Source organism: Equus caballus, chromosome X (assembly GCF_041296265.1).
Source record: "Equus caballus isolate H_3958 breed thoroughbred chromosome X, TB-T2T, whole genome shotgun sequence".
Lineage (NCBI taxonomy): Eukaryota > Metazoa > Chordata > Mammalia > Perissodactyla > Equidae > Equus > Equus caballus.
Genome location: NC_091715.1, coordinates 78,181,167 through 78,203,521, shown reverse-complemented (window position 1 = coordinate 78,203,521; position 22,355 = coordinate 78,181,167). Strand labels below are relative to the sequence as shown.

The following is a 22,355-nucleotide window of genomic DNA, read 5'->3' as shown; positions in this document are numbered from 1 at the left end:
GCGGACATGGTACCGATTGGCAAGCCATGCTGTGGCCATCCCACATATAAAGTAGGGGAAGATGGGCATGGATGTTAGCTCAGGGCCAGTCTTACTCGGCAAAAAGAGGAGGATTGGCAGCAGTTAGCTCAGGGCTAATCTTCCTCAAAAAAAAAAAGTGATTAAGGACTAAATAGTTGGAAAATCAGTGATAATTATTGCTCACCTGTCAGGCATGTCCCATTCCACCATAGCTATGATCTTGAAGAATGAGATCAATGTGATGAAAGTATGTTAAAGGATATGCTTCATTGAAAGCAATGAAACAGAAATTTGAGAAGGGCATATATCAGACATGGAGAAACTTCCAGTGACCTGGATAAAGACCAGACATGGAAGCATATCCCTCTCAGTGCCATGACAGTCACAGCCAAAGCAAAATTTGTTTGCGATGTTGAAAGAAAATACTGGACCCGACCATGATGTTGAATTTACTGGTAGCTCTGGGTAGTTTAAATGATTGAAGAATTTTTATTCATTACATAATTTGAAAGTGAGTGGTGAGTCTGTGAATACTGATGTGAAGGCAACTGAAGAACTTTTAGAAACTCTGGATAAGCTGATTATGGAGGAAAATTACTTGCCAGAGCAAATATTCACTATGAATGAAACTTCCCTATTCTGGAATCAGATGCCTAAAAAGACTTTCATTCATAAAAAAGCCAAGTCAATGCCAAGTTTCAAGGCTTTTAAGGATAGGATAACAGTCTTCCTTGGGGGCAATGTTGCAGGCTACAAATTGAAACTCTTTGTGATCTGGGACAGTGAGAACCCAAGGGCCTTCAAGCATATCAGTAAGCACATACTGCCAGTGTACTACAGGAGCAATAAGAAGTCATGGATGACCCAGCTCCTTTTCTAAGAGGCCCTCCTGAATTTCTGTGCCAGTGAAATGGAGAATAACATACGTCTCAAGATTTTGCTTTATTGTTGATAATACTCCCAGACATCCTCCTTTTATTGGTGATCTTCATCCCAATATCAAAGTGGTGTTTGTCCCTCCAAACACCACCTCTTTGATCCAACCAATGGATCAAGGAGTTATAGCAGCTTTTAAGGCCTAAAACTGATGAAGACCTTTGCCAAGTCTATTTCTGCAACTGAGGAAGACACTTATGCAATTCTGGAAGGATTACACCATCTATCACTGCATCAAGAACCTTGCTTGGGCTTGGAGTGATGTCAACAGGGAGTGTATGAATGACATCTGGAAGAAGACACTCAAGAGTTTCGTCCATGACTTCAAAGGATTTGCCAAGGATGAGAAGTTTGCAAAAATCATCAAGGCTGTGGTTGAGATGGCAAACAACTTTAACCTGGGTGTGAATGAGGATGACGTTGAGAAGCTCCTAGAGGTGGATGTGAATGAAACCTCCCTATTCTGGAAACAGATGCCTGAAAGGACTTTCATTTGTAAGGAGGCCAAGTCAATGCCAAGTTTCAAAGCTTTAAGGATAGGGTAACAGTCTTCCCTGGGAGCAGTGTTGTAACACAGTGGTAAGTATTTGTATATCTAAACATAGAAAAGGTACGGTAAAAATATGATATAAAAAATTTAAAAAATGTCTAAGTGTAGGGCACTTACCATGAATGGAGCTTGCAGGACAGGAAGTTGCTCTGGGCAAATCACTGAATGAGTGGTGAGTGAATGTGAAGGCCTAGGACATTATTGTATACTACCAAAGACTTCACAAGCACTGTCCACTTAGGCTACACCAAATCTAGAAAAAAATATTTTTATTTGATAGTAAGTTAACCTTAGCTTACTATAACTTTTTTACTTTATAAATTTTTTATTTTGTTTTAAATTTTCAAATCTTTTATAATAACACTTAGCTTAAAACACACATTTTACAGCTGTACAAAAATATTTTCTTTTTTATATCCTTATTCTGTAAGATTCTTTGTATTTTAATCTTTTTTTTCACTTTTTAAACATTTTTGTTAAAAACTGAGACAGAGACATACACATTAGCCTATCATATAGCTTGTTTGTCTAATTGCTCTGGCTAGGACTTCCCGTATTATGTTGAATAGGAGTGATGAGAGTGGGCACCCTTGTCTTGTTCTTGATCTTAGAGGAAAAGCTTCAGCCTTTCACCACTGAGTATAATGTTTTCTGTGGGCTTGTCATATATGACCTGTATTATGTTAAGGTACATTCATTCTATAAACAATTTGTTGAGATTGTTTATCATGAAAGGATGTTAAATTTTGTCAAATGCTTTTTCTTCATTTATTCAGAGGATTATATGATTTTTGTCCTTCATTCTGTTAATGAGGTGTATCAGATTTATTGATTTGTGTATGTTGAACCATTCTTGCTTCCCAGGGATAAATTTCACTTGATCTTGGTGTAGGTTCCTTTTAATGTGCTGTTGAATTCAGTTTGCTAGTGTTTTGTTGAGAATCTTTTCATCTATATTCATCAGGGATATTGGCCTGTATTTTCTTTTCTTGTAGTATCCTTTTCTGGCTTTAGTATCAGGGTAATGCTGGCTTCATAAAAGGAGTTTGGGAGTGTTTCCTCTTCAGTTTATTGGAAGAGTTTTAGAAGGATTGGCATTAATTCTTCTTTACGTGTTTGGTAAAATTCGCCAGTGAAACCATGTGATCCTGGGCTTTTCTTTGTTGGGAGGTTTTTGATTACTGCTTCAATCTCCTTACATGTCATTGATCTGTTCAGATTTTCTGTTTCTTCGTGATTCAACCTTGCTACATTGTATGTTTCTAAGAATGTAGTTATTTCTTTTAGGCTATCCAGTTTGTTAGCGTATGTGTTTTCTTAGTAGTCTTTTATGATCCTTTGTATTTCTGTGGTATCAGTTGTAATGTCTCCTCTTTCATTTCTGATTTTATTTGAGTCTCCTCTCTTTTTCTCGTAGTCTAGCTAAAAATTTGTCAAATTTGTTTATTTTTTCAAAAAGCCAGCTCTTAATTTTGTTAATCTTTGCTATTGTTTTTCTAGTCTCTATTTCATTTATTTCTGCTTTGATCTTTATTGTCTCGTTTCATCTGCTGATTTTTGCCTTTGTTTTTCTTTTTCTAGTTTCTTGAGGTATAAAGTTAGGTTGTTTATTTGAGATCTTCTTTCTTAATGTAAGCATTCATCACTATAAACGTCCCTCTGAGACCTGCTTTTGCCTCATCCCATAAGTTTTGGTATGATGTGTTTCCATTTTCATTTGTTTTAAGATAGTTTTTTTATTTCTCTTTCAATTTCTTCTTTGACACATTTGTTGTTCAAGAGTTCTGTTAACTTGTCATTTGAATTTTTTTCTGACAAATCTGCCATTATCCTTATCTTTGTTTCACTATATGTAGCATGCTTTTTTTTTTCCCCTATAGTTGCTTTTGAAGTTTTCTCAGTCTTGAGTTTTGAGCCATTTGGTTTCACGTGGCTTTATGTAATTTTCTTTACTTTTCTAATATTTGGGGTTCATTGAGCTTCTTGGATCTATGGGTTTATGGTTTCCATTAAATTTGCAAATTTAATCTTTTTTTCTTCTGGGACACCAGTTGCGCTTGTGTATTGTGTTACTTAAAGTTGTCTCACAGCTTACTAATGCTCTGTTCTTTCGCTTGTTTGTTTTACACTCTGTATTTCCTTTTAATAGTATCTATTGCTGTCTTCACCAGTCTTTTTACCTTCCATATCAAATTTGTTGTTAATCCTATTCAGTTTATTTTTGTGGTCTCAGGTTTTACTTTTCATTTCTAAAAGTTTGACTTGTGTCTTTTTATAGCTTCTATGTCTCTACTTTTTAAAAAAAATTTTATTGAGATTATGATACTTTAAAACCTTGTGAAATTTCAGTTGTACTTTATTATTTTTCAGTCATATTGTAGGTGCACCACTTCACCCTTTGTGCCCACCCCCTACCTCCCCTTTCCCCTGGTAACCACTAATTTTTTCTCTTTGTCCATGTGTTTAATTTCCACATATGAATGGAGTCATACAGACTCTACTTTTGAACATACAGAATGGAGTTACAGTAACTGTTTAATTTCCTTGTCTGTTAATTCTAACATATATGTCAATTGTGGATCAATTTTGATTAATTGATTTTTTTTTCTCTTCATTGTGGCTTGTATTTTCCTTCTATTTGTATGCCTGGTTATTTTTAATAAGAAATCAGATGTGAATTTTGCCTTGGTGGGTGTTGGATGCTTTTGTATTCCTATAAATATTCTTGAGTTTTATTCTGGGCCACAGTTAAGTTAGGGGAAGTAGTTTGGTACTTCTGGGTCTTCCTTTTAAGATTTTTTAGGCAGGACCAGAGTAGTGTTTAGTCTAGGGCTACTCACTACTCAGGCAGGTTTGCTTCAAGTACTTTACCAAATACTCTGAATTATGAGATTTTCCAGTCTGGCTGGTGGGAATAGGCAATATTCTTCACCCTACATGAGCTCTGATTTCCCTCTAATCCTTTCACATAGTTCTTCTCATGGCCTTTGGTATTTTTTTCACATATATGAATTCATCAGTAATCTGCTGAATACTTGAGGGAGACCCTCTACAGACCTCTGTAGTTCTCTTTTTGCTCCTCTCACCTCTCTAGTAGTTTGTCCTTCTAACTCTGTCTGCTTTGGTCTCTCATGACTCAGTTCTCTCTCGTCAACTCAAGGAATACAGCAGGCTTTGCCTTGGTTCCCCATACCTGCACAGTAGCCTGAAAACTCTCAAGGAGGCAAGCTGGGGCAGTCATAGGGATTACTTGATTTGTTTCTCATCTCTTAGAAATCACTGTCTTTCATTGCCTAATATCTAATCTCTTGAAAGCTGTTGTTTCCTATATTTTAAGTTTTTTGGGGGGAGGGGGGCATTGTTTCAAGTAGGTGGGTGAATCCAGTCCCTGGTATTCTATCTTGGCCTGAGGCAGAAGTCCTTGAACTGTTGAACTTTTATACTTTTTATGATTAATGTTTAAGTCTGTTTTATTAAAGTAATTCACTGTTTTTTCTTTTTTTGTATTATTTTTCCATTTATTTCTGAACATCTGTTTTTTTCCTAATAGATTTTTTTTGAGTGGTTATTCTACTCCCCTACATAGTTTAAAACGATTACATTATTCTTCAAATTCTGATGTTACTACTGTGAGTCTTCACTTTCACTGCTTCTGCTATTGAAGAAAAGTTCACAAATGATGATTTTGTTTCTTTTTTAGAAGATACTTATTAAGGGGGGTTTACTTCTTTCTATAAAAGATGCTTGGTAGAGATAGTTTATTTAAAATGATCACATCATTTAATATATTTAAAATTGTGTTTTACTATCAGGTTATCTTACATTTACAACTTGTTACTATAACACAGATAAAATAAGCATATTCACAGTTAATCTGATGAGAAACCTTTGCTACTCTGAACACTATCATGCTAGCAGTTAGCTGCCAACCTTGGATGTACGTTTTGCTTTCTTTAGTATTTTATACAGTAAACCCCAAGTTATTGAGTGAATTAACAACATGGAACCCTCCCTTCTATGTTCTGTCTGTATACAGATACCCTTATAATTTTGAGGACTGGCTTACCAGCAAAGATCAACAGCTCCTTTCTCCTCTTGACCAGTTAGCACATTCCAGGATAACTCCTGCTACTTTATATTTTCCACCTCCCTCACTGACCACATTCCAGTTCCACAGATTTGGTATCTCCTAAGTTAAAAACGATAAGTATTTACTGTATATTGAAAAATCTGTTTCAAGATTCTCTTTTGACAGTTAATTGTGCAGAATATAGGTTATGTTTTCCCTAAAGGTAGGTAAAATAAAACAGATTGTAAAGCTACTGATGCTTTCATATTTTAAGAAAATGTGAAATGATATATTTTACCAAAACCTTCACTGATATATAGTTTCATATATATATATATATTTTTTCATTTTAATTTAGGATTTGCTTTCCCATATGCTACATATGGACCCACATCAGCGGTACACTACAGAACAAGTATTAAAACACTCGTGGATAATCCACAGAGACCAGTTGCCGAATGATCAACCAAATATAAATGATACATCACATGTCATTAAGGTAAAACAAGCGTACTTTTGTGCACCTTCTAAATGCTTGATACATGTCTCAGCTGCACCTCCTAGCAGGGCCAGGAGCCAGCCCTGCCCCACCAACGCACAACAGCAGTCATGGCTGTGCCTCCCAGCAGGGCTGGGCATCACTCCTGCCAATCAACACACTGCAGTACTTGCAGCCACACCCTGAAGTGGTGCCAGGTGCCCTGCCCATCCTCACATTGGAGCTTTGGCCCCACCACAACAGGAAGATCCATGCAGCCCACATAGGCGACACCCCTTGAGCACCTAGCTCTGGTAGCCAGAGGGGATTGTGCCTTTGGGCCCCACAGGACATCTCCTACATAAGGCCACTCATTGAAGACTGAGAAAGTTAGCCAATTTACCTAATACATAGAAACAAATACAGAGAGTTAGGCAAAATGAAGAGATAGAGGAATATGTTTCAAACAAAGGAATAGGACATATCCTCAGGAAAAGAATTAAATGAAGTGGAGATAAGCAATCTACCTCATAAAGAGTTTAAAGTACTAATCATAAATATGCTTGCCGAACTTGGGAGATGAATGGATCAACACAGTGAGAATTTCAATAAAGAGATACAAAATATCGGAAAGCACCAAACAGAAGTCATAACTGAACTGAAAAATACACTAGAGGGATTCAACAGCAGAATGGATAAAGTAGAGGAATGAATCAGCAAGCTGGAAAACAAAACAGTGGAATTCATCAAGTCAGAGCAGCAAAATGAAAAAAGAATTTTAAAAAACTAAAAATACCTTAAGGGAACTCTGGGACAACATTGAGCAGAATCCCATTTGCATTATGGGAATCTCAGAAGGAGAAGAGACAGAGAAAGGGCCAGAAAAGTTATTTGAAGAAATGATAGCTGAAGACTTCCCTCGTCTGGGGAGGGAAACAGATAGCCAAGTCCAAGGAGCCCAGAGAGTTCTCAATGAGATGAACCCAAAGAGATAAGCACCAAAACACATTATGATTAAAACATTAAAGTTAAGGACAAAGAGAGAATTCTAAAGGCAGCAAGAGAAAAACAGCTAGTTACATACAAGGGAAACCCCATATGTCTGTCAGCAGGTTTTTCAGCAAAAAACTTCACAAGGCAGAAGGTAGTGGCATGATATATTCGAAGTGCTGAAGGGGAAACACTTTCAACCTAGAATTCTCTTCAGAATTATCATTCAGAATTGAAGGTGAGATTAAGGGTTTTCCAGATAAGCAAAAGCTACAGGAGTTCATCACCATTAAACTGGCCCTACAAGAAATGTTAAAGGAACTTCTTTAAACTGAAAAGCAAAAGCACTAATCAATAGTAAGAAAACATAGGAAAGGAAAAGTCTCACTGGAAAAAGTAAATATATAATAAAGGTAGTGGATCAATCTATATAAATGAAGCATGAAGGTTAAAAGACAAAAGTAGTAAAATTAACTAAAATTACAATAAATAGTTAAGACCTGTATAAAATAAAAGCATGTCAAATGTGATATCAAAAATATAAGTTGTGAGGGCGGAGAGTAAAAAGGTAAAGCTTTGGAATGTGGTCAGATATTAGTTGCTATCAACTTAAAACAGACTGCTATTTACACAGAAAGTTATATGTGAACCACACGGTAACCACAAGGAAAAAACTTGTAATAAATACACAAAAGAAAATGAGAAAGGAATCTAGACATAAAACTAAGAAGGCATCAAGCCACAAGCGAAGAGAAGAAAAAGAAACAGAGAGGAACTACAAAAAGCCATAAAACAATTAACAAAATGGCAATAAGTACATATGCATCAATAATTACTTTAAATGTAAGTGGACTAAATTTTCCAATCAAAAGATATACAGTAGCTGAATGGATTGAAAAAACCACAACCTATCTCTATGCTGCCTACAAGAGGCTTACTTCAGAATTAAGGACACACAGACTGAAAGTGAAGGGATGGAAAAAGATATTCCATGTAAATGAAAAGAAAGCTAGAATAGCTATATTCATATCAGATAAAATAGACTTTAAAACAAAGACTGTAATAAAAGACAAAGAATGGCATCACATAATGATAAAAAGGTCACTCCACCAGAAAGGAATGACATTTATAAATACATATGGACCCAACATAAAAGCCAAAATATATAAACCAAAGATTAATGGAACTGAAGGGAGAAATTGAAAGCAATACAATAATAGTAGGGTACTTTGACACCTCACTTGCATCAATGCATAGATTATCCAGACAGAAAATCAGTATAGAAACATTGGCCTTAAATAACACATTGACCAGATGGACTTAATAGACATATACAGAGCATTCCATCCAAAAGCAGCAGAATAGAATTCTCAAATGTGCATGGAACATTCTCCAGGATAGATCACATGCTAGGCCACAAAACAAGCATCAATGAATTCAAGAAGATTGAAATTATATCAAGCATCTTTTCCAAACTCAGTGGTATGAAACCAGAAATAAATTACAAGAAGAAAATAGGAGAGGCTGGCCCTGTGGCTGAATGGTTAAGTTTATGCTCTCCACTTTGGTGGCCCAGGGTTTTACAGGTTCAGATCCCAGGCGTGGACATGACACCACTCAGGCCATGCTGAGGCCACGTCCCACATAGCACCACCAGAGGCGCTCACAACTAGAATATACAACTATGTACTGAGGGGCTTTGGGAAGAAGAAGAAGAAGAAGAAGAAAGAAGACTGGCAACAGTTGTTAGCTCAGCTGCCAATCTTTAAAAAAAAGAAGAAGAAAATGGGAAAAAAACCACAAAAATGTGGAGACTTAACAGCATACCATTGAACAACCAATGGGTCATCAGAGAAATCAAAGGAAAAATAAAAAAATACCTAGTGGCAAATGAAAACAAAAATACAACATATCATAATCTATAGGATACAGCAAAAGCAGTTATAAGAGGAAAGTTCATCACAGTACAGGCCTACCTCAAGAAACAAGAAAAATTTCAAACACTCCAACTTTACACCTAAAGGAACTAGAAAAAAAGAAGAACAAATGAAGCTGAAAATTAGTAGAAGGAAGGAAATAATAAAGTCAGAACAGAGATAAATGAAATAGAGACTTAAAAAAGCAATAGAAAAGATCAATAAAGCTAAGAGCTGGTTCTTTGAAAAGATAAACAAAATCGACACACCTTTAGCTGGACTCACCAAAAAAGGAGAGGGCTCAAATAAATAAAATCAGCAATGAAAGAAGAGAAGTTACAACAGTTACCACAGAAATACAAAGGATTATAAGAGACTACTACAAACAATTATATGCTAACAAAGTGGACAATCTAGAAGAAAAGGATAAATTCCTAGAAACATAACAATCTTCCAAGATTGAATCATGAACAAATAGAAAGTCTAAATAGACCGATCACTAGTGAGGACATTGAAACAGTAATCAAAAACTACAAACAAAAATTCAGGACCAGAATACTTCCCTGGCAAGTTGTACAAAACATTCAAAGATTTAACACCTATTGTTCTCAAACTATTCCAAAAGATGGAAGAGGAGGGGAAGCTCCCAAACCCATTTTTACAAAACTGCCTAACAGACAAGGACACCACAAAAAAAAAAAAAGAAAATTACAGGCCAATATCCTTGATGAACATAGATTCAAAAATCCTCAACAAAGTATTAGCACACAAAACTCAACAATACATTAAAAGGATCATACACCATGATCAAATGGGATTTAGGGGTGCAAGGATGGTTCAGTATCTGCAAATCAACATGATACACAACATTAATGAATGAAGGATAAAAATTGTATGATGATCTCAGTAGATGCAGAAAAAGCATGTGACATAATTTGGCATCCATTTATGATAAAAACTCAACAAAATGGGCAAAGAGGGAACATGCCTCAATATTATAAAGGCCATATGTGACAATCTCATATATATATATATATATATATATATATATATATATATATATGCACACACACACACATACAGTGGAATACTACTCAGCCATAAAAATGAAATCTTGCCGTTTGTGGCAACATAGCTTGAGGGTATTATGCTAAGTGAAATATGTCAGAGGGAAAAAAGTCAAAATACCATATGATTTTACTCATGTGGAATCTAAAAGGACAAATGAACAAACAAAACAGAATCAAACTCATAGATACAGGGAAAAGATTAGTGGTTACCAGAGAGGAAGGGGGTTGGAGGTGGGTGAAATGAGTGAAGGGGGTCAACTGTATGGTGATGGATGGTAACTAGGCTTCTGGTGGTGATCGCTGTGTAATGTATACAGGTGTTGAATTATAAAGCTATACACCTGAAACTTATACAATTTAAAAAAGTACAATGAATGCTTCATACCTAATAAAGCCATTAACACTGTTCACTGATGATACTTATTACCTTAAATTATATTTTTTAAAGGTTTATTTAGAGACTTCTTTGTTTTGTTTTTTTCTTTTTAAAAAAAAATAATGACTATGAAACACCCAGAAAAAAAGTAACAAAGTGGCAGTAAGTATGTGTTTATCAACAGCTACTTTAAATGTCAGTGGACTAAATGCTCCAATCAAAAGACATAGGGAGGCCGATTGGATAAAAAAACAAGACCCATATATATGCTGCATAAAAGAGACACTCTTCAGACCTAAAGACCCTCACAAACTGAAAGTGAAGAGACGGAAAAAGATACTCCATGCAAATGGCAAAGAAAAGAAAGTTGGGGTAGCAATACTTATATGAGAGAAAATAGACTTTAAAACAAAAACTGTAACAAGAAACAAAGAAGGGCACTACATAATGATAAAGGGGACAACCTAACAAGAGGATATAATGCTTGTAAATATCTATGCATCCAACATAGGAGCACCTAAATATATAAAGCAGTTATTAACAGACATAAAAGGAAAAATAGTAAAACAATAATAGTAGGAGACTTTAACACTCCACTTACACCAATGGAAAGATCATGCAAACAGAAGATCAATAAGGAAACATTGGCCTTAAATGACACATTAGACCAGATGGACATAGTAGATCTATAGAGAACATTCCATCCAAAAACCGCAGAATACACATTCTTTTAAAATGCACATGGAACATTCTCCAGGAGTGATCAAATATTAGGCCACAAAACAAGTCTCAAAAAATCTAAGAAGATTGAAATAATACCAAGCATCTTTTACAGTGAACTGTTATTCAGCTTTAAAACAGAAGGATGTCCTACCAGGGCCAGCCCCAGTTGCCTAGTGGTTAAGTATGGTGAGCTCTGCTTCAGCAGCCCAGGTTCAGTTCCTGGGCATGGACCTATAGCTCTCTGTTTTTGGCCATGCTGTGCTGGCAGCCCACATACTAAAAAATAGAGGAAGATTGGCATGGATGTTAGCTCAGGGTGAATCTTCTTCAGCAAACAAACAAAAAAAGAAGGATATCATGCCATTTGCAATAACATGGATGAACCTGGAAGACATTATGCTATGTGAAATAAGCCAGACATAGAAAGGAAAAAACTACATGATCTCTCTTATATGTGAATCTAAAAGCGTCAATTACACAGAAGCAGAGAGTAGAACAGTGGTTACCAGATGCAGGGAGGAGGGGGAAATGGGAAGATGTTGGTCAAAGTGTATAAAGTTGCTTTATGTAGAATGAATAAGTCTAGACATCTAATATATAGCATGATGACTATAGTTAATAATACTCTGTTAAATACTGGAAATTTTCTAAGAGTAGATTTCAGGTACTCTCATCACAAAATAATGATAACTGTAAGGAGAAGATATGTTGACTGTAGTAATCATTTTACTATGTATATGTGTATCAAAATATCATGTTGTATACCTTAAATATATACAATTTCTATTAAAAATAAAGTTTTAAAAAATACTTAAAAGCAAATTGAATGATGAAAGACTGATAGAAATAATACATTTTAGTGTTTTAAAAATTTGTAACTATATTATTGAAAAAATATATAGAAGCAATCAGGTATTAATTCATCAAGGGAGCATCAATATACAGATCAAGTATACACATTATTTTCCTGGGAAATAAAGTTGTATTCTAGTTAAATCTTTCATGGTATATTTTGAAAGTTTTTCACCTTTAGAGATTGTTATTCAATTTGTGATATTTCTCATTGTTTTAGGGAGCAGTAGTTGCCACATATTCTGCCCTGACTCACAAGACCTTTCAACCAGTCCTAGAGCCTGTTGCTGCTTCAAGCTTAGCTCAGCGACGGAGCATGAAAAAGCGAACCTCAACTGGCCTGTAAGATTTCCAGTGTTCCTCAGCCAAACTGGATGAAGAGAAAATTAAATGTGTGGCTTTTTGCCTAATCTTATATCAAAGGCATTGTTTTCTGCTACATTACTTGAATATTCTGTTTAAGCCTCCTTTTTTGGGGGGAGTGAGATAAAAAAAATCCACAGGTCCACAATATTCATACTATGTTGTTTTCTAGTAGTGTCCAAGTGTTTATTTAAGTACATATAATTGGTGTCCACAAGGTCCTAACAACTTCTCTGCATATTAACTTCTAAAGTTCCTTTCAAATAAAGTCACTTTAATAGTTTTTCTGGTTTCATACAATAATGGTTTGGGGAATCATTACCAACAATCAGGATGCGAATAGTGTAATGCCAAGCAATGTCAGTATTTTTTAACATCAGATCCTGAAGAATAGGCTTTTTTTTAAATAAAGAAAACAAAATGTATTGTAGAAGCTTCTTATTGTGTATAGCCAAAGAACTCCATTTGACTCTGTAGTTACTAAAATGTAGACATAGTAGTTTGGTGCCAGAGCAAAATTCATTTGTGCTAATATGTGAACTCCTGATATGGTTGGTGCCAAATTTTTACAGAAGAATTAAATCACAAATAATATGTGCAGACAGACCTGTATATTATCCATAGGTAGCCTCATGTAGAAATAAAGATTTCCATAGGGCTTCTGTAAATTTTACATCTAATGGAATTTTAGTACAAGTGAAGAATTTTTTAGCCAAAGGCTTTATATTGGTGTTGTAATTTACTACATAGGTCATAGCTAAGCCTTTGAAAATAAAGTACATGGTGTTGATACTACCTTGGTGTTATGTAAACTGACTTTCAAGCTAACCAATTGGATTTAATCACCAACTGTCCCCTTTATAATGAACTACACTGTTGTTTTTGGGACTTCCATGTGCTTTGAATTACAGTGGAGCATATTAATCTACCTTGAATCCTATGATAATATAATTGAAATTTTACTGTAGTAGGCTTAGCATACATTATATAGTATAGCACATTTCAGTAAACTTTAGACAATGCTGCATAATAGTTATACTTCAGGAAGATAAACTGACATTTTAAATAGGAAGTAATATTAATGATCTACATAAAATTTGAAGACATTTAAAAATCATATTTATTACAAAAAGATCTGGCCAAATTGGTCTTATTATTAAATTTATGATTCAGAACCACTGTGTAGTATGTATTATTTTCTCTAAATGATGGGATTTTAAAGAATCTTTTTATGTTATTGAAGAAAATATCACTACTACTACTACGACTACTACTACTACTACTGACAGAAAGAACTCATGAATGTAAACTGGAGGATATTACAGTTTTGTTTAGTGAATATAAGTGAACTACTCATGTGTGCTAGGTGTACTGTTTGCTGAGTATTTTATTTTGCTTAGTTCAGAGAGAGAGTTGATTACTGAGCGCTGAAGTATACAGTTTAGGATAGGAGACTTGTAACTTTGGTATTTAATAAAAGAAACTATACATAGTCTCTTTACAATGTAAATGATATATATTCCAGGCACAAAGATCTGTTTCTTGGGTGTGATATATAAAAGTACATATCCTTATTTTGAGGTGTCTTTTTGCAATAATTGAAAGACATTAAAGAACATCTAATGTTACTTGGAAAACATATGGCATTACTTAGAAAATGACTGATATCATATCTTGTGGATTTTTATTTCCAAATTTGGCTTTTTCTTTCTTAATTTTGCTTTCTTACTAGAAGTACTTGCATGTAACAATTTGTATCCATATATCCTAACTTATTTTCCTTGTCATTTTCTCATTTGTGCTGTTATGCCTTCTTATCAGAATTGATATGACAACCTCCGAGGTGTGATTTTGGTGTTGAACTTTTCACAACAGAGATACTATTTTCATGTATGCTTTTCTAGCAAAAGAATTAGGGTAAGTGAAATTGGAAAAAATGAAAAATGATCACAAAATAACTTTCAGCTTTTTCGTAATCAGTAGTTTTTGAAAGTAGATGGTCTTAATTTTTTGATAAGTTTCTTCAGAAGGGTCATGTCATACAGTCCTTTCATGCAAAGAACACGACCAGAATTAAGCAATGAACAGCATGATTCCTAATCACTGAGTGAGAATTGACAATGTGTAAAAGACACAGATATACTAGTGGATTTTCGCAATAATTGTGTGAGAGTTTTCTGCTGGAAAATTCAAACACTGTAGCTTAACAAGTGTAGTAGGGGGCAACCTTATTATAAAGGAAAGCTTCAAACTATACCCCCATTTTGTAGAAGGAACCCTGGGATGCCTAATCATGTCCATTTTGGCTAGAACTCTAGAGCAACAAATGCAGATATGAATGAGACATTTTTTGGATGAGTTTTCTATAAATGCTTAACCAGTAAAAACTAATCCTTTCTATAAGACTTTAGAATACTGTGGTTTCTGATGGATTCATGAATAATTATTTTGCATTGGTTTTCTTTGTAGTTGATGGTTCTTGGTAGTATTTGATGATAGCACAGTTTGGGGTTTTTATTGTCGTTTGGAAGGGAGAAGATACTGTACTTTTTTTTTTCTCACAGGGAAAACACCAGGTTTACCCAGATGGACTAACAATCTATTGTCCTAAAGCACATATTATCATGAGTAAACTCAGGAAACCATTTGCAGAAGATGATTAAAATGTAGCACTGGTAGATGCTGATTTTGTGAAAAATGACAGTGGTTTCAATTCTTCCATAAAAATCAAAGTTTAGCCCATTTTGTTAGACCCAGGAATGCCTAAACATTGATTTTAGTAATTTATTGCCGTTGGTAATTAAACATAGTAAAACATTTTGGTAACACTTTTGGTTAGCCCAAAGGGATTTCATATGTCTAGGCAACCCACAACTTAAGAACAGACGCTTGGTGTTTATAACGTTTCCTCATTGTGAAACATCATGTTAAAATAGTACTGCCCACAGAAACTTATTCACACTGATTGAATAGTATTTTCCTGACAGTAAGAGGTCCTTTATATGTGAAGAAGGGGAAGAACCGCTTACCTTTGCCTTAAGGTTAACTAGAAAACTTAGGCTTAAACTAGGCAAAGTATGTCTTTGGCATTCTCTACATTCGCGTTCTCCTGGCTTTCTAGCTCCCACATGCTGTCCTACTTGAGTACCTTGAGTACCTGACAGAGGACTCCATGATTAAAGCTTACTCCAGAAGGCTTCTGTGCCCCAAAAGGACCTCACAAATCCTCTTCTCCAACTCAAAACTTCCATTGTCACCAAGTAGCTATTTTCAGCTAAAAAGGTGCAAAGAGTGGTATCTCAGTAAATTAATTCACATTTTTCTGTAAGTAGCTAGTAGATAATTGGCATTTTTCAAGGAAAATGTCCATTAATCAAATGAGTTTCTAGTTGCTGGGTTTTCAGGCAATCTAACCAGATGAGAATAATTGTAAATTCATTTTTTATCACGGAAGATATTTTTGGGCAAGGGATACACAATATGCCGCAGGGTCAGATTATCCAATAAACTTTCTTTTTTGCACAGCTCGTTCCTTTCTGCTTCTCAGTCTGCATTTTCTCTTAACAACTTGCAAGTCTTTTAATCACAATGAACTTCTATGACAGAATGGTGTGAAGGGAGGCTTGTGAATGGTTGAAGTTAAGGCCATATTATCTGTACTCTTGTTTCTCATAGTGTGTGACCTATAACATAAGGAATCTCCCCTCCCCAGCCCCACTTTCTATTGTATTGATAAAGAAACAAGAACACAGAAAGGTTGAATGCCCACTATCAGTGGAGTCCGAGTCTCCAGGTCCTTTGTCTAGATTTCAGGACACCGAGATCCATGATGTTATGATGTTATTTCTCAACAAGAATGCAAGCCATATTAAGTATAGATTGGTGAACTGCAATTAAATTCCCATAGAACAATTTCTTACATTTCAAAGCTTATTCAGGTATTTTTGGCATGTATCTCAAAATGAATGATTACTGAAATTATCAGTACAATTCAGTAGTGTGCTATCTGCCTTCCTATGAAAGAGCATAGTGGCATTAATAGTGATTATTCACAAATACATTATACTTATGGATGCACTGTTCCTAGTTTTCATCTTACAATATTGTGAAGTCTGTTGTATAATTTGGATAAAATGATAATCCTTAATCACCTAAAATTCCATTTGGTTGCTAATACTTGAAGCTATAGTAAGTCCTAAATTATAGACATAAGTTTCTTTGAAACATGAAGAAGAACACAAAGGAAAATTATTTTTAGAATACAGAAATTCAAGCTTGCTTACTTAAAGTATACATGTATTCCACATGTACCTTTTAGTTTATTGACCAGCAAAAAAGCTAAATGCTTAGAAATAAACATGTATGTGATTGCCAAGTTAGGATTCTTTCTATATTCACATTTCTAAACCTTGGACAGTAGAGCTTCTTTGGATAACTGTTTTGCTTTCATTCTATTTGTCTAATTATGTGAACTAATTTATTCTTAAAAAGGTATTTATTAAGCATCTAATTTTATGTGGGTCAGTGCTAGAGAATGTACTAAGTGCATTAGTTTCTTAATAAATTGTCATAATGTGACCAAGTAGATTTATTTGCTTTTTTCTTTCCTGTCATCTAATATTGCTTAGGTCACATTTAAGTTCTCTTTTCAAGTTCACTTTCTCTGAAATTGATACCATTTATAGCAAAGAAATGTAAGTGTGTTTTTTAGTATGATAAAATTATTTTTAACATCACAAAAGCAATCTAGCGGGAAACAGGAAACAGCCATTTTAAAAGTTATACAGGAAACCTTGATTAAATATCCAAATGCCAACATGGTTTGGAAATGGGAATTTATCTTGTCTTAAATTCCACAGCATAAAAAAGGAGAATGGTGGTTTTTCTTTGTTTGATTTTTTTAGAACAGTAAGTAGTGTTGGTAGTTGTGAGTTACATAGGGTTTATGTAGAGAGAGCATAATTCGCTATAGCCAAAATAAAAAAATATTGTCTTACCAACATTTCCCAAGCACTTTGGGATTCCTAACTTTATTTTTTGATATAGAAAATATGATATTTACTGGCATTTTATTGTGCTTCTCAAGACAGAAATGGCATTAAATAGAAGTTGTGTGTAAATTTGATTCACATGTGCTTAAAAACTTAAAAGCTGCAATTGAAAGAAAAGGTCCCCAATGTTCAGGTGACTGTATTTTCTTTTTCTGACTACAGTATGGAGTTTATACCATCATTTATTTTATGAATGTTTTCTTTAAAGCACTGTTCCTTTTGACATTAAAGTTTTCATTGTACTACATTTTTCATGTAAGACCAACTCTAGTAGTGCATTTTATGGTGTTTTTTTTCCCTCACAGTGCTGCTTAAAGAAATGGCTATCATTTTGAATTTACAACATGCCAAAGATGACATAGAAATTATAATTATTTTTGTTCTTGTTAAAACTCTGTGAGCAACATTTATCAAGATATCATGTTAAATTACTGGCATTCTCTGGGTACTAAATAAAAAGGCTGCAACTTTCTAACATTTTATAGTTGACCTTGCTTGATCATTTATGGATATAAAACTGTGTCTGCTTTTCTAAACACCATACACGCAGATTTCATTGAAAGTTGCTATACATTGTTCAGGAGCCAGTTCTAAAAAAAAAAAAAAAGTGTTTCAAGGTGTTATTTGTTTATGCATATACCTTGATATTTCCTGAACTGTAATATTTTCCCACATTAGGATTACTCTTCTAATCTTCTTATAAGGCAAGGGAATTCAAGAAAATGAAGATGAAAACTTAAAATAATTTTAGGACTTATCAGGGGAATGCATTTGTCTGTAATTTAGTTAAGGTGACAACCTTTTCTGTGATAAGGAAAAATTAAAATCCTACTCCCAAGTACTGGAAAAATTACCGTAAAGTTTGGAATCAAGTAGAATAACAAATTCTCCCCCAAAAAAGTCATACTTTGTAGGCTATGTTAGATTATAGCAGTTATGCATATACTCAGGTTCAGAAATGCATTTCGAGCCTGCCAATCAAAATCTCCATGTGCCTCTTCTGCTTTTTTCAACTTCTTAAAGGTAAACAAGATAGACCCTAGGAAAAAATTGAGAAGTCTGCAAAAATTGCTTTCCCACTGACCACCTCTTTTTTATCTCTCTTCTGCTTTTGCTTCTTTCCTGCCTCCCATCCCCCCAACCCCTTAGTAAAATATCTGATCATCTTTTATACATCATGATACATTAAGCAACTTATTCCCAATAAAATATTACTTTATTCTGTGTTTGTCTTTTAAGCATTAGCTATCAAGATAAATGCATTTTTTGGTCAGCAGGGCCCTGAAATAATTTAGGCCTACCAGGCTAAACCTGATTTAATCTTCTTAGGCTGTCTTGGAGGGTAGAGTGAGGGATAGAAGAAGCAGACTACAATTCGTTTCTTCCATAATTCCTTGAGTCTCTTCCTTTTTACTTGGAGAGAGAGATTGACTGGAAATGTTGGGGACCTATTTTTGAAGGTAGAATTTATGTCCATTTACTACTGGCTTCTTCTAGAATTAGAACCTGCTCTACTCAAGCCTATGGCAGCCTCTCTGTATCTCCCCTTCCCTCATCCCTGTGCTCTACCTCCCTACCTAAGCACAGGTTAGGACGCAGGCCTTACCTTTCTCTTTCCTGCTTCAAGATGCTCAGATACATTTATTGTATTTTCTGAGCCTAGGTATTTTAGATTTTTTCTTCTTTTTAAGTATGTTAAAGTAAGCCACTGTATTTGACCCCCTCTGATTTTTCAGATTCTAACAAAAACACATTCTCTTTGTTAATAGATGCATTTTTTACTTAACAGATATATATTGTGTTTCTGTGCCAGATGCTGCTACTGATTTTATTCTCCCTTCTTCTAAAAGAGATTCAAGGTTGTTTATAGTAACAGACATGTATGCAATAAAGCTGTTAAAATTGAAACACACACATAGAAAAACATGAAAATGAGAAGAAAAGCATGCCAACAGCCAGGGCTGACAGGTAATTTAATTAAACATTAAATTTAGCTGTGAGCTTCCTAACAGGAGAGGCAAGAAGAGAAACTCAGCAGCTTACTATATTTTTTGCTGATACTAAAGTGTTTAACATAGGATAACCTTATACCAGGGGCGTTCAACTGAATAATGTCTTCAACCACGGTTTTGCAGCAAATCCATTAAGACATTTTTAGTTGTAAGTGCTAATACCTAACTCAAACTGGCTTAAACCAGTAAAGGGGAGTTATTGACTGGATTCATATCTTAGGCAATAGCATCGGGATATTTTTTTCTCCATCTTTCTGATCTGTTTGCTAAGTCATAATCTTTGAACATAGACTATATCCTGGGAATTTCTATTTCTCTGCAAAAACCTGCTTATCCCTCTAGCTCTAAATTCAGTATCTTCCATTTTAACCTCTGATCATTCAAAACAATCACCTTGGTGGGGAGGCATAATGGGGTAAATTGTTGCCTTTTTCGGAAAGAGAGCTCAAGAGCTCAGGAACAGGAGACATTTGAGAGAGGCCTAGGGATTTTGTTTTTCTAATATCCCAGTTTTATCTCCCATTTCGTTTCCAACACCCTGCCTTTTCCATCATTCATTTAACCTTGGGCAGGGGTTTGGCTATCCCAGCCTTACCAGGATCTAATTTTACATGATACCTAGCCATTCCAATTTCTGGCTAAAAGCAGAAAGCTCTTTCAGCGAGACTGTGTTTTTCTTCCCTCTCTGCTTTCAAATGAGCCAGTTTTAGCCTTCTCTTTGTTATACAGCCTTACCTAAAGCCATAAGAAGTAACCAGCATGCTCCAAAGTCCTAAACTTTTCATATCAAGTTCCTTAACTTTATAACCTTGATAGATTTATGTTCTGAGTCTTAAGTTAAAGCAGGTGACATTTTAGCCATCTCTTTCACTACCACATAAAAAAGATTTCCAACTTCCTAGCTAAGGATAGAGGGATCCTTAGCCCTACACCTTTGCTCAAGTCAGCTAATTCTCTATTTCTGTCGCTTGTAAACTCTATTTTCTGTTAACAGTTTTGATTACAAGTGACAGAAACTCATCCCAAACTGGCTTAAGTAAACAAACAAAAGGTATTTATTGTGTCATATAGCTAAGAAGTCTAGAGGTAGGCCGTTTTCAGACATTGCTGGGTATAAAGTTCAAGCAATGTCATCAGAACTTGTTTTCTCTCCATCTCTTGACTCTCTTGTGTGTGGGCTAATTTTCAGTTTCCACATAAGGGCAGATTGTTTAGAGAGATTCCAGTCTTCTTGTTAACATCCAGTAGGAGAGAGCAGGAGTACTTGAAGTCCTGGCAGAAGTAGGATCACTAGGTAACACAGGATACCTAGTTAAATTTGAATTTCAGATTAACAAGGAGTATTTTTGGGGTATGTCTCAAATATTACAGGAGACACTCTCATACTAAAAAGTAACTGGGCATCCTGTATTTTATTTGCTAAATCTGGCAAGCCTAAACAGAAATTTCATTTTCTATCATTGGCTCTAACCAAGTTACTCGCTCAACTCTAAATTAGTATTGTGGCCTAGTGAATGTAATAATCTGAATGACCAGGCCTGATTCATATAACTGCCTCTGGGGCCAGGAGAGAACTCCACCAGAAATACATAGACTGAAAGTGGAAAAAGCATGGTCTAGAAGCAGATGGAAATCAAGGTATGGTTACTAGAAGAAAGGTGAATGGTATTAGACAGCAAGAACAACAGATGTTATTCATAGTGGTATTTTTTATCAGCCCATAAAAAAATGACAAAAATATAACACATAACAATGAACTTTAGTGAAGTAATTCTGTGGAGACTAACCTAATGTAGTCCAGGTATAAAATGTTCTGGTACAAATAAATGAATGTATGTAATGTCCTTTACCCTATCTTCCTTAAATATTATTTCTCTTAACCAGGCTTTTGATAGGAACTAAACATCAGATAATTCGAGAATATACTCTCAGAAGAAATTAGGGAGTTCTGATATTCTTTGTTGCTAATTGTGGAGAGTTAATACTTAGCCAATTTGTGCCTTAATTGCGTTGCAAAATGGGAAAATATGCCAGTTATTTAAAACCTTTTCAAATATTAATTAAGCAACTTTAAGGCTAGAAAAGTCGCTTTTATCTTTTTGTCTAACCTTCCTGGGTTACTTGTTTGCTCTTTTCAGTGATTAGCACTAGCAAAAAGTGCCTTAATCTCTCACCTAAATTCTTATTTTGTCCTTCTGCTAGTCACTAAGCTTCCAATCTCTTAGCCCATACTGCTGTCATCACCAAACTCCACCTTAGGTAAGGCGTGAGCCTCTCTGTGCACACCTTTTCTCCCGTACCTTATGTAGCTGGTGATCGGTGCTGGTGACTCGCAGCTTAACTGCCTCAACTGATAGTATATTTCATTTTCAGGTAGCTGTAGTTATTAGAAAGTTTTCATTCTATTGAGGCAAATAATGCTTCCCTGTAACTATTCTATACATTATTCTGGGTAAAATCAGGATCAACAGAAAATAAATATGCTTCCTCTTTCAATCACAATCCTTTCAAGTATTTAAAAACAATGTTTTCATTGTTCTCCTTCTCTCTTAGGTCTTTACTTTCCTGGCTAAATATTACAATTCTTTAGACGCTTCCTTATATCACAATTTTTTTCAGATTCTTCACCATGCCAATCACTCTTGATTGACTTTCTTAAAGCATCTATTTCAGGAGTAAGTACCCCAGATGTTAGTTCAGTACTAATTTTCTCTAAATGCTGCACTTTTAATGCAGAGTAGAATCATATTAGATATTTTACTGGTCAGGTCAGATTTTTAGCTTATAGTTTGCAATGGTGGGATTGTTTTTCCTCTCACAAACTACCTTCTAGCCAGGTTGCCTCCTCTTCCTCCTCACTCTTTACCTATACAAATGATAAGTCCAAAACTTTACTTTGCAATATATTTCTAGACTTCCTCCAGGTTCACATTAACTCTTTAATGTTT

General features: G+C 35.0%; 1 protein-coding gene across 14 annotated transcripts in view; it reads left to right on the top strand.

Annotated features, from left to right (window-relative positions):
• RPS6KA6 (ribosomal protein S6 kinase A6) overlaps window positions 1-17,877 on the top strand; it is a 169,953-nt gene extending 152,076 nt beyond the window's left edge. For 9 of the 14 annotated variants that reach the window (XM_070258662.1, XM_070258659.1, XM_070258660.1 and 6 more), the window contains 2 exons: window positions 5,935-6,075; window positions 12,202-17,877. In XM_070258662.1, coding sequence (XP_070114763.1) covers window positions 5,935-6,075; window positions 12,202-12,327 — 267 coding nt within the window. In that variant the 3' untranslated portion in view covers window positions 12,328-17,877. Of the gene's footprint in view, window positions 1-5,543; window positions 6,076-12,201 lie in introns of those variants that run through there. The other 5 variants (XM_070258669.1, XM_023634248.2, XM_070258666.1 and 2 more) reach the window with 2 other exon arrangements.
• Window positions 17,878-22,355: the final 4,478 nt, after the last annotated feature.